General features: G+C 40.1%; 1 protein-coding gene across 1 annotated transcript in view; it reads right to left on the bottom strand.

The window, feature by feature from the left end:
* Positions 1-14,102, bottom strand: part of grin2aa (glutamate receptor, ionotropic, N-methyl D-aspartate 2A, a) — a 304,621-nt gene that overhangs the window by 179,572 nt on the left and 110,947 nt on the right. Inside the window, exon 3 of the mRNA XM_072269552.1 lies at positions 708-1,300. Coding sequence (XP_072125653.1) covers positions 708-1,300 — 593 coding nt within the window. The remainder of the gene's footprint in view (positions 1-707; positions 1,301-14,102) is intronic.

Here is a 14,102-nt window from a genome sequence, read left to right as displayed (position 1 = left end):
AACATGTTTCTGTGAGGTCCCCGAGATCTTAGGCTTCCAAATTCGAGCTGGACTCTCAGGCTATCTATCTAATTCTTTTAATACAGAAAAACTTTCCGAAGTGCTCCTCTGGAGTTTATCAAAGAACAAAAAATGATGTTCCACGACATTGTTAGGTAACTAAAATATACGACAGTGCATAGGGCTGAGAATAGATTAGCTGTTCACTTGTGATGTGAGGTATGTTGGCCCTACTCCCTGTCCATTGTGTAAAATGTATTTCAAGTGGTTTCTTAACACAGAATAGATGTTTACCACAGCTATTAAGAATATAATAAAAATTAAGCAGGTGCATTTTAACTATACCCTCCCATTCCATCTTCAGGATATCTTGTTATTACACACTGGCCCAAATAAAGAGAAGGCACTGGTTTACTTCAAAATTCCTATGTTGAAGTCAACTGCTAGAAAGTACACAGAATTCCCACAACTGATTACTTCTTTGAATTTCTTTGGTTCTAATTTCTAAATCAGAAATCCTCAAGAAGTAAAGGCCCCATTCCATCAGGATTACAACATTAGAGAAGAATTTTCTCTCCCACAGTATCCAAGCATTGTATTTTTGTTCTCTTACATCTTTACAGTTTGCCTGGTTACACATAAAGTGTTAAATCTTATATGATTTCTTCATCAGCAGAATAAAGTGAAGCAAAATATCAAGAACTTACTTGTGCAGGGAAAGAAATGGAAGGACCTTCTGTTCCAACTGGCCGTAGCAACTTGTCTTCGCCTCAGGAATGTACCCATATTGCTCCATCATGGCGGAAGCAGCTGTTGTGATGATGCCAACAGCGTCCATCACCCTTTCTGTCAGGCTGTAGTCCCATTCGTCGTATGACACAGATATCAGCCCGGCTGGAAATTCCTCAGGTATGATGTCTGTGTTACCCGTAACCAAGCTGGGCACAAGCCAGGTGAAACCAAAGCCCGTGAGGCCTAGAGAACGGGCCTCCTCCAGTATGAAAACAGCTTCGTCTTTCGAACAGTACAGCAGAATAACTGATGATTGTATTCTCTTCAACTGAACTTGAGCCTTTGAATCCCCGTCAACAGCATCTAACGTGATAGTGGCGAGAAGCTCCCAGCCCACAAAGCTATTTTCAACTGTGGTTTTTAATACACTAATAAATTCATGATATCCAGGGAAGGTGCTGGTTACAACGGAGAACTCGTGCCAGTCATATTCCTCCATGATATTTAACATCACTCCAACCTGCTGTTGTATGGAAGCCCCGAACTGGAAAAATGTTGACTTTTGATCCTGCAATAGAAATTACAAAATAATTTTATGATAACATTTGGAAAAAGAAACGGGCAGTATAGCTAGCTGAGTACAACATATTGATGCAGTTACAAAGAAGCAGAAGGCAGCGGCTATATTTCATCAGGAGTTTGACGAGAGTTGGTATGATACCAAAGGCAAGCTTCTACCAGTATACCGCGGAGAGCATTCTGACAGGCTGCATCCCTGTCCGGTAAGGAGAGGAGGCTGCACAAGATCAGAAAAGGCAGCAGAAAGTTGCAAACTCTGCCAGCTCTATCGTGGCACTAGCCTCCCTGGCATCAAGGGGAACGTCAAAAGGCGGTGCCTCAAAAAGGCGGCATCCATCGTTAAGGACACCCCCACCCCCATCACCCAGGGCATGCCTTCTTCTCACTGCTACCACTGAGTGGGTGGTATAGGAGCTTGAAAACACACACTCAATACTTAAGGAACAGCTTCTTCCCCTCTGCCCTCAGATTTCTGAGTGGACAATGAACCCATGTACACTACCTCAATATTTTTGCTCTCTTTTTGCACTAATTAGTTAACTTAGTTTTTAAAAATACGTTTCTTATTGTAATTTATGGCTTTTTTATTATGCATTGCAATGTGGTGCTGCCACAAAACAACAAATTTCACGACATATGCCAATGATATTAAACCTGATTCTGAACTAGTAATACAATGGAAAAACACACATTAAAACTTTATGCAACAAAACAATGCAGTTGAAGAGTGTACAGTGCCGTGCAAAAGTCTTAGATATGTATAAACAGCTATGGAGGCTACACACATCAAAGTTGCTGGTGAACGCAGCAGGGCAGGCAGCATCTCCAGGAAGAGGTACAGTTGATGTTTTGGGCCGAGAGGCTAAGACTTTTGCAGAGTACTGTAATAACTTTATGTATTACACTGTACTGCTGCCACAAAAAAATAAATTTCATGACATATAGGAGTGATGATAAACTTGATTCTGATACTGTGGATTGAGAGTGGGGGCGGGGGTGTTGGCAAAGGTGAATCATGGTTGGGGAAAGTGGAAGGGAGAAAGGAGGAAGCGGGAAGTACCAGAGAGACATCCTGTAATGATCAATAAACCAAATGTTTGGAATCAAATTACATTGCCTGGTGTCTAAATAACCCTGAGTGTGTCTGCACCCATGCCTTCCTGCCACATCTGACACTTTTTCTCTGCCACCTGTCCCACACTCCTCTCACGGACTCCACCCTTGCCATTCCCGATATCCTTTACCCCACCAGATTTACAAACTCACTCTCCGCTCCACATTGACAAATACAGTACTGTGCATAAGTCTAAGGCACCCTAGCTCTTTGTAAGTGTCTAAGAATTTTGCACAGTACTTGTTCATGAAAAGACATTAACAGAGGTGGTCAATGGGGTGAGCTTTAAGGAAAACCGTCAAGGTGAACAGAATGGTAGAGAGATAAACTTCACATTCCAGTACACAATATTAGCATGAAATTGTTTTGATTGTGTATGCATATCCTATCAATCATCACTGTTCAACACATTATGATTTACAGGATTTCTTATCTTGGACTACAGAGATCAATTTTCCATTAAGTACGAACAGGTTGCATTAACAACGGTTGCTGCTTTATTCTGAACGTAGCCTATGGAGCTTGCCCAATACACTCTGTTTTTCACTGCAATCAGCTTTGAATACTTGAACAGGAACATTTCATCATCCATTCAGAAAAATTTGGCAGCAAGCATTAGCATCCACTGAGAAGACAAAGGGCTTCAGATTATTTTAAATCTCGGTTGGCAAAACAAGATCGTAGAATACAGATTTCTCATGACTTAGAGGGAGGCCTCTAAGCCCAATGAGTCTTTGTCAACTCCTGGTTGAGAAACCCCATTAGTCTTGTTTCTCCACTCTTTCCCTGTAGTGCTGCAAATTATTTCCCCTCAGGCATCTTTACAAAACCTTCCTGAAGGCTCTTTAGACTCTACTGCCACCATTTTTGAAGGGCAGTAAGTTCAACCGCTCACTACGTTAAAAAAAAATGCAAAGTGCAAAGTCCCATTGAAAATCGGCACATGAAGCTGGGGATACGCAACTTGGATTCATCTGAATAGATTCATTTAGAACTGAACAACTGTGAGTCTTAAGTGAATATTGTGTTCATCTTGAATAAGAGCAGTGTCATTGTAAAACTTCAGGGCTGAGGATAATAGAATGCTAGGATTACTTACTCTCAAAAAGCATATGGTATTGGAAGTCTCAATTAGTTAAAGGTAGAGCAATAATCAGAACCTGATTAAATATATCCTAGGTTACTATGAAAGGCAGAGGAGGAGATGTTGGTGCTCTGCCAGAGACGTTCAAAACTTTTCTGGTCCCAAAAGAAGTATCAAATGATTGCAGGGCAGTCGCTTTATTCAGAAAGGCTGCTGCTGTGGGGGAGGGAGAGGATCAATACTTTGCTGCTGCCTATGCATGGAGGGGAGTAGGGGGGCTTTGGGTATCTAACGTTTTAACTGACACTCATTCTTTGGGGAACTCTTCTGTTTTTGTGGCTGCCCGTGAAGAACAAGAATTTCAGGTTGGATATTGTATAATTCTCTGATATTAAATGGAACAATTGAACTATTGAATCTAACATCACTCATGGGGGGAGGGGTGCTTATTGGTAAAACTCTGAGAAATATGAGTGATTGTACATTGTTAGGACAAGTATTTAATATACAGAATGCATGGTGGAATCCTAGGGAGTATTAAGGAACAGAGAAACATTAGGGTACATCTCCAACCTTCTCTGAAAACAAAACCACAGCACAGGCAGATAAGCTGATATAAAATGCAAATGAAATATTTGCCTCAGTAAACTGGGGCACAGCATATACTAGCAGGGAGATTAGGTACGAGTTTAGACAATATTAATTTGTCCTCAATTGTATTACTGTGTGCAGCTCTGGGTGCCACACCACTGGAAGAAATGCTTTCACCAGAGTTTCACCGGCTCTTGCTTGGGAGGCAAGGTTCCGTATATGACAGAGGACTGGATAGGCTGTGTTTGTTTCACTTAGTGTTGAAAAGGCTGAGTGAGTTTCTTGTTGAGGTATATAAAATTCTGAGGGATATTGATTAGTTAGATAGTGACAGACTTCTTCCCTTAACAGGAGGAAAGAGGTTTAAAGTAGATTTAAAGTAGGAGATTTAAAGTGCATTTGAGGAAGATTTTTTTTTCATCTGGAGGGGAGCTGAAATCTGAAACGGAAGTGGGGCAAGGGGTTGAGGGATAGTGCCTGCACTGAAGGATTGAGAAATTGGTTATCAGGCCAATAAAGCAACACTGTGACCTTGTCATACAGAATCTTAGATCAGAAATTGTAATCCAAGTAGCATTAGTGCTATAGTACTAGAAAGAAAACATCTATTTGCTGATGGACCTAATAAAATGGTAATAAATTGATAAACAGAAAGACTGGTTAAAGATTCAGCTTTAGTGCACTTACAGATCCCCTGAACTCTTTTCACAACCTCAAGGTGTATTGCTCTTACCCACATCTTTGTCCAAACACAGAAAGGGTAGTGAAGATGGCATTTGAATGGATTAGAATGGTTTAGAGCAGGGGTTCCCAATCTGGGGTCCAAAGACCCCTTCGGTTAATGTCCATGGCATATAAGAGGTTGTGTGCCCTTGGTTTGGAGGGATATGGGACAAATGCAGGCAAATAGGACAAACTCAGGTAAGCTAGCTGGTCATCATGGATGAATGAGCTGAGGGGTCAATATCAATAGAGTATTGCTCTGTGAAGCCAATTAACAAACCATTCAGCGTAATCAGTTAGACTTTCTCCTGCTCAAGAGCCACTATGTACCCAAGCAACATATTCTTCTACTTCTTTCTCCTCCTATACTGATCCTCGAATGAATAAAGCTATTCCCCTGAATTGCCCCATTTTCTACTTCCTCGCCACTTGATGGATAAAGATTCTTCTCCTGAATTCCTTCTTGAGTTTAATATTTTACCATTCCTTGCAACCAGAAACACTTCCTCATTCTAAATAATCAAATCACTTCATAATTTAAAAGCTATCTATTAGGTCACCTTTTTTGCACACGAAATGAAGCAATTCTCAGTTGGAATGAACATCACTTGGCAGCAGCTTGCCCTGCAGGGAGCATTATATGAATTATCTTGGTGCAAAAAATGTAAAATTCTGAAGAATAAATTGCATTTTTTTTCACTTTAGGATCTTTCTGATGTGCAATTCTAACTTTGTTTGATGAAGTATTGCAACAATAAAATGAAACATCCTCATTTCTCTCATTCCAGACCATGGCGGAAAAATTTGCATTGTCTATTGTAACTCTGGGTTTAGTGAGGCATGACATGTTGGCACAGAATCTGCAGGTAACACATTTCATAGGATTGGAATCAATATAATCTGTATTACAGCATAATGCAATGAAACCCTATTATTTTCTGCACTCAATTCATTTAAATCCATTTAATTTCTTGTATATTTGTAACTGTGATCGTGAAGCACTGGCTCTCGTTTGCATTAATATAAATACACTTTCAATTTCTGAACATACTTTAATAAATCTCTAAACATCTTTATGTTTAAGGAAAAAATGCTCAATTTCAAAATTATTTGATCCTTTGAACTTGAGTGACAGCTTAACTTTGTCTATTATGTATCACTTCTGTTAATTGGCACCCATGTTCCCCAAGCAAAATAATTTTTGTGGCTTTGCAACTCTCAGAGCTTCTTCTACGTGCTTTTCACTAAAGACTGATTAGGTGAAGGAAGATGTTAAGTGGTATCTAGCAGGTCTATTTTCTCAGGCAACAGCCTTCATGGACCCTTGATACCTCAACCGTCTCTTCCAAACCATGCTTCACCATTACTGACAGATCTGCCTTGCTTGTGTGATAAGAAATATGCCAAGGATTGTGATGAAGGATCCAATTATGATTCTGTGTCTTGAGTGTACAATATTATTTTACCAGTCTGTAGACCAGCTCTCCCAATCCCCAAATTTAGACAGTTGATCCCATACAACTTTCCATTCTTTGGCTTTGTCCCATCATCCCTCACCTGTGCCAAAGCCCTCCATATTCCTCTCATCCATGCACTTATCCAAACTTCTCTCAATGTTTCAATCAAATAAAATGTTGCAATAAAAGAGGAAAAAAGGGGTTGAAAGGTTCTTGATTTGTAAGGGTGCCAAAGGCTACAGGGAGAAGGCAGGAGAAAGCGATTGAGAAGAACAACAAGTCAACCATGATGGAATTACAGAGCAGACTCAATGGGCCAGAATAGCCCAATTCTGCTCCAGAGTTCGATGGTCTTGCAGAGATGACTAGGCTAGGATCTTCCCTTGTCAGTATCTGTTGCCTAGGTCACTGATGGATTGACAATTTCCTTTTATTCATGTTAGTCTGATATACATATTAGTGTTTTTAGTGAGTAGTTATGAAATGGCTATAAGTCTGGAGTTAAAAAATCCAGAGACCTGGTAAAAACAGCTGATTCTCCTCCCTGAAGAATATGTGTGAACCAGAAGCACAAGAGATTCTGCAGCTGTGGGAGATTTTGAGCAACCCATGCAAAATGTTGGCGGAACACCAATCAGCTAGATTCTAAGTAAAATAAGGCAAAATCCACTACCTAAGTAATGGAGGGGAATAAATCGTCCACGGACATTATGGGGAAAACCCTTCACCAGAACCTAATGGTATCCTGATTTGCTGAATTCCTCCAGCATTTTATGTCTGTTGCTATTTGTGAATCAGAAGGGCTTTACAACAGTCTGATAGTTTTCATTGTCACCATTGCTTTTTAAATCTTTTTATTAATTTTCCAAAATTATAAACAGAATAACAATATTGATGCAGAGATATTGGAATAGTCTTATCGTTGATAAGCATGTACAGAAAAGACTTCAAATAATACAAGTATAATAGACTTGCAAACTCTTAATATAATTAATCATAGAGAAAAGAGAAATAAAAAGAAAAAAAATACAAAGAAAAACCCAAAAACAACCAAAAAATAAAATAAAACTAAATACTAAACTCAAAAGAAGCAAACAGAACAAAAGAAGGCTAGACCATTATCTTAAATCGAACACGTTCAGTAATGTCGTCAACTCCACTCCTCCATTCATATATTTTAAGTTAATAAGAAGGATTCGGAAAGGTCAAATTACATCATATGAAAATGTTGAATGAATGGTTTCCAATTTTCTTGAAATTTAACTGAAGGATCAAAAATGTCACTTTTGATTTTTTGTAAATTTAAACATAATATAGTTTAGGAAAACCATTGAAATGTAGTAGGAGGATTGGTCTCCTTCCAGTTCAATAAAATGGATCTTCTGGCCATTAAAGCAACAAATGCAATCATCCAACAGGCTGAAGAGGATAAAGATCTATGTTTTGTCATTGGCAAACCAAAAATTGCCATAATAGGATGGGTTTGTAAATCAAAACGCAAAACTATTGAGATAGTATCAAAAATATCTTTCCAGAATTTTTCCAAATGAGGATAGGACCTAAACATATGAGTTAAAGAAGCCACTTCAAAGTGACATCTGTCACAAATAAGTTTATATGGGAATAAAAACGGGATAATTTATCTTTAGACATATGGGCCCTATGTATGTTTAGCACATATAGAGGAAGAACTAACTAATTGAAAAATTTTATCCCATTTCTCTATCATTCATTTTTAATTTTATAAGATATACCTGGCTGTAATTTCATAACTATATCCTAAATAGATGCTATTACAGTCATCCCTTCTGAAAGGGATTTCAAACCTAAAATTTTATCGATGATATCAGTAGGGTATGAGATCAAGAAGGTACGTTGTCATCATTGCTCACAAGACCTTTAGACATAGGAACAGAAATTGACCTTTCTTTACATAGAGTCTGCTCTGCCATTCCATCATGGCTGATCTATCATCCCCCTCAACTCCATTCTCCTACCTTCTTCCTGTAACCTTACTAATCAAGAACCTCTCTGCTTTCAATTTACCCAATGATTTGGCCTCCAAAGCCACCTGTGGCAGTGAATTCCACAGATTCACCACCCTCTGGTTAAAGAAATTTCTCCTTATCTCTGTTCTAATGAGACGCTCTTGCATTCGGAGACTATAATCCTAGTCTTTTACTTAATCACAAACGAGAGAAAATTTGCAGATGCTGGAAATCCAAGCAACACACACAAGATGCTGGAGGAACTCAGCAGGTCAGGCAGCATCGATGGAAAAGAGTACAGTTGATGTAATGGGCCAAGACCCTTCAGCAGTAGACATTTCGGGCCAAAACTCATCATGACATGGAACTGGAAATTCAATTGTTGATTAAGTAGTTTTACAGGAGCATGACTGAGAGTCTCCTAACAAACTGCATGACTATCTGGTATGGGAATTGCAAGACATCTGACTGCAAGTCCCTACAGAGGATCGTGAAGATTGGTGAGAGGATCATCATTCCACTCATTAAAGATATTTATCAGGAGCACTACATACATAGGGCCCTTCGCATTGTCAGTGATCCCTCCCATCCGCACAACAATCTCTTGACCCCCTACACCAGGCAAGAGGTACCACAGCATGAGGACAAGAACTGTTAGGATGGGAAAAGGCTTCTTCCCCCAGCTATGAGACTAATGAACTCCCGGCCACCACCCAGGTCTCATCATGTATGAAGCGCCAGAAGCATTATACTGATTACTTTTTAACTTGTATTCTATATGCACCTTCTTATTTGTTAATTAATTAGTCTTAATACTCGTTATGTGTGTGAGCTATGTGTGCAGTGTAGTGCATCTTACTCCAGAACAGCGCTGTCTCGTTTGGCAGTATAGATGTGGACCGTTGAATAACAATAAACTTGAGATTGAAATTGTCACAAGGTCATTTACCCAAAACTCTGGACTTCTGGTACAAAATCCAAAACTCTGTGCTAATGTTCCTGATGTAGCACAGTTGTACCTTACTTTGAGGCAACTCTATTTTTAACTGTTCCAATTGGCAATAATATCTTGTAATATAGCATGGACTGAAGTCAATATTGCAAACAAAGTACCATGAAGGGGTATGGAGCGAGATTCCAAGTAAATAAGGCTAAGTCGACTACCCAAGTGATGAAGTTTAAGACAAATAGCTATGCTCAGGTATGGCACAAGTGTATTGGCCTTCATTAAGTGAGGCCATATTTACAGATTGTGCAATGAAATGACATCAACAGTGTAGATGGAAGAATTCTTCTTGGTTTTGGAAATATTGTCAAAATACAGTAAGCAGTTAAAAGGTTATATTTTACAAAAGATTTATAAGAACTGTCTCACTTTTTCAATATTACCCCTGAGAGTTATTCATCCATTAAGAATAGCAATCTAAACAAGAATGGAAAGTGATAACATCACTCATTTCGCTGAAGATCGTCGCCTTGTCACGGTGGAGAGGCTTATGAGTTCCTGAGACCCAAGAGTGATACCGTCTGGAGTTTAGCTTCCTGGTAGGGTCACCCTTGGGGGTAAGGTCAAGGGGGAGATTCCAGACAAAGAGAAATCCAGCCAAGACCTCAAAGCGGAACTGGAAGGAGAAGATGATGCATCACAATGGCTGAAGACAGAGGAAGGCAGCAGCAGTGAAGTTGTCTGTTGTCTTGTGTTCTATGCTACCGGATACTGTCTCTGTTCGGTCATGTGGCAAGTACCTTTGCATCAACTTCCTAGTGTTAAACAAAATCATGCACAGGCATTCTTCATTAAAGGAATAACCCCTTAGGAGAACATCATATTCAACTTGGGTGAATGTCCTACTACTACATCACAGAGAAGTATAATCAGTATCTATAGGGATCTGATGGAAAAAATAAGAACTGGATATCTGATTTTCAAACATGAAAATCAGATGGGGTTAATTTTATGTTTCCCAGATGGGTAACATTTCAGGATGATCCCCATCTGTCATAGATTCATTTGGAATTTTCCTCTTATTGATATCTATCATCAAAATTTACTGACCCTTGTGCAAATATTGAACATAATGTGCAAAGTGCCCACAATAACACAGCCACCTACATGACCACCTACATCTTTCAAATAATCTTAATCATAGCTGCCCTAAGTGAAATTCTATTAATATCAATAGAACAAATATTAGACAGATTTTATAAACAGAAAACCATCCACCAGATAATTAACTGTGATAATGATAACAATTTACACCAATGTGTTTGCATGCTATTAACTGGCAACTTTTTATTACGAGTTAACTAAATCCTGGTGAGGAAAGTGAAGAGATTGCAACAATTCCCATGAGTGAAAAGGAAGGGGAAACATGAATCCTGGCAATTTGGTCAGCAAACACTATGAAAACAGGAGACGGGGGATAGCTTTGTCACAATGATCTAAGTTTTTGAAAGGCACTTGTGTATGTCTGCAAAGTAAAATGGTCTGCAGGCAATTCATTATATGTCTCAATATTTTCGACCACCACCAGTCCAGAGAGGCAGAGCTAGTACCAGGGCCTCCAGCACCTGACAATGTCAATGTTAATTGGGATGCTCAATGGCATTATACATTCATTCATCATCAGCAGATGAAATATTCTAACTACGGATAATGCTAAGGATGGAATTTTCAACTTGGCTCCCAGGGAAGCAACCTTACAGGAAGGAATATCTGTCCATCCCCTGTTAAAATTCACATTGAAATTGAGAATCAGGGCCAGATTAAATTTGACTTCTGTTGTTTCCAACTCACAAGATTGCGAGAGGATGAGATGCTGGAGGTGAACTTGCTGAGAGAAGTGTCAGAGATATCAGACCCAGTTTGTTCATCATCAGTACTATGATGTCACAGTCATAGAGTACTACAGTACAGATACAGGCTGTTCAGCCCTTTTTGTCAGAGACCTTACTATTAAGAATTGGCAGTAAACATGTGGGGTAGCAAAACTATACATGGTGCTGCAAAAGAACCTATCAGAGAAAGTTCTCTATAAGGCACAGCATCTTGAGCTGAAGGTACCACAGAGCACGCACATTTCTCAATACGTTTCTCGAGGAATTGATCATAAACCTAACGTCATAGGTGGTTAGCTATTCTCCTCCCCTTCCTTCTATGACAAATAAATCAGAGGAGAGCAACGCTACTGTCAAAGCCATTTTATCAGCTTCCCCTCCAGTTTTTTGAAGTTCCCTAAATAAGGGAGACTTCTACACCAACTCATGGACATTAATAATGGAGTAAAGGCAACACTTCCAAAGAGAGCAGTCTGAAACAAATTATAAATAATTTGTTGTTATTAATTTGTCCAACACCAGATTTCATCAGTTATCACAATTTCACAGTTCTCAGAACTAAACTGCTGTAATCAACCAATTCAGGCAGATTCTCAGAGATCCTTAATGATTCCTGTTCCAACTGGCTCAACATCATATAAATTATGCACTTATCAATTAAACTATCCCACTGAACAAAATTTGTTGAATTGCTATTAGTAATAGGTCCAAAGGGCTGTGAAGCCGTATACACGCGGTGGCCACTTTATTAGGTAGCTCCTTTAGCTAATAAAGTGGCCACTGAGTGTACTAGACACTAGACACTAGAATACTACAGCACAGTACAGGCCCTTCGGCCCTCGCTGTTGTGAGGACCCATGTATTCCTAAAAAAAAGTACTAGATCCACACTACCCCATAACCCTCTATTTTTCTTTCATCCATGTGCCTGTCCAAGAGGCTCTTAAATACCCCTAATGTTTTAGCCTCCATCACCATCCCTGGCAAGTCATTCCAGGCACCAACAACCCTCTGTGTAAAAAACTTACTCCTGATGTCTCCCCTAAACTTCCCTCCCTTAACTTTGTACATATGCCCTCTGGTGTTTTCTATTCGTGCCCTGGGAAACAGGTACTGGCTATCCACCCTATCTATGCCTCTCATAATCTTGTAGACCTCTGTCAAGTCCTCTCCCATTCTTCTAAGCTCCAAAGAGAAAAGTCCCAGCTCTGCAAACCTTGCCTCATAAGACTTGTTTTCCAATCCAGGCAACATCCTGGTAAATCTCCTCTGCACCCTCTCCATAGCTCCCACATCCTTCATATAATGAGGTGACCAGAACTGAACACGATACTCTAAGTGTGGTCTCACCAGAGATTTGTCGAGTTGCAACATGACTTCTCTACTCTTGAACTCAATCCCCCTAATAATGAAGCCTATCATCCCACAGGCCTTCTTAGCTATCCTATCAACCTGTGCAGCGACCTTGAGGGATGTATGGATTTGAACCCCAAGGTCCTTCTGTTCATCCATACTCTTAAGTAACCGACCATTAACCCTGTACTTAGCCTTCTGGTTTGTCCTTCCAAAATGCATCACCTCACACTTATCTGGATTGAACTCCATCTGCCACTTTTCTGCCCACCTCTGCATCCTGTCTATATCTTCTTGTAACTTTCGACAACATACAGCTCCATCCACAACTCCTCCAATCTTTGTGTCATCCGTAAACTTACTCACCCATCCTTCCACCTCTTCATCCAGGTCATTTATAAAAATCACAAAGAGCAGGGGTCCCAGGACAGATCCTTGCAGCACTCCACTAGTCACCAACCTCCAGGCAGAATACTTTCCTTCCACTACTACCCTCTGCTTTCTTCCTGTAATCCATTTTTTTATCCAAACAGCCAAGGTTCCACTGATCCCATGCCTCATGACTTTCTGGATGAGTCTCTCATGGGGGACCTTGTCAAGTGCCTTGCTAAAATCCATGTAGACCACATCTACTGCCCTAGCCTCATCAACTTCTTTTGTTACCTCTTCAAAAAACTCAATTAGGCTCGTGAGGCATGATCTGCCCTTCACAAAGCCATGTTACTATCCTTGAGTAGACTGTACTTCTCTAAATGCTCATAGATCCTATCCTTAAGAATCCTTTCCAGTAGTTTTCATGCCATCGACGTAAAACTCACCGGTCTATAGTTCCCAGGATTCTCTCTATTACCTTTTTTAAATAAGGGAACTACATTTGCCATTCTCCAATCCTCCGGCACCTCCCCTGCAGCCAAAGAGGATTCAAAGATCATAGCTACTGCTCCAGCGATCTCTTCTCTCACTTCCCACAGCAACCTGGGGTATATCACATCCGGCCCTGGGGACTTATCAATCTTGATGTTTTTAAGACGATCCAACACTTCTTCTTCCTTAATCTGCACATTGTCCAGCACACAGGCCTGTTCTATTTCGACCTCACCCTGATCAAGGTCCTTTTCACTTGTGAATACTGAATACGTTCATGGTCGACTGCTGCTGTAGCCCATCAGCTTCAGGATTGACAGGCTGTGCATTCAGAGATGTTCTTCTGCACACCACTAGTATAATGTATGGCTATTTGAGTTAATGCCCATTTTCTAGCAGCTTGAGCCACTCTCTGACCTCTCATTAACAAAGCATTTCACCCACAGAACTGTCGCTCACTGGATGTTTACCAGCAGATCAGCAGTTCCTGAGATACTCAAACCACCCCATCTGGCACCAACAATCATTCCACAGTCAGAGTTACATAGAACACATTTCTTCCCCATTTTGCTATTTGGCCTGAACAACAACTGAACCTCTTGACCATGTCTGCATGCTTTTATGCTTTGAGTCGCTGCCACATGATTGGCTGATTAGATATTTGCATTAACAAGGTGTACAGGAGTACCTAATAAAGTGGCCTCTGAATGTACTGTATATGCAGAGAAAATTTGAAGCGTTGTGGACAGGTGCAGAAAATCAGATGATTATACAAGCCTA

This window comes from Mobula birostris, chromosome 9 (assembly GCF_030028105.1).
Source record: "Mobula birostris isolate sMobBir1 chromosome 9, sMobBir1.hap1, whole genome shotgun sequence".
Classification (NCBI taxonomy): Eukaryota; Metazoa; Chordata; class Chondrichthyes; order Myliobatiformes; family Myliobatidae; genus Mobula; species Mobula birostris.
The sequence above is the reverse complement of the archived record's forward strand: the minus strand, read 5'-3'. Positions and strand labels throughout refer to the sequence as shown.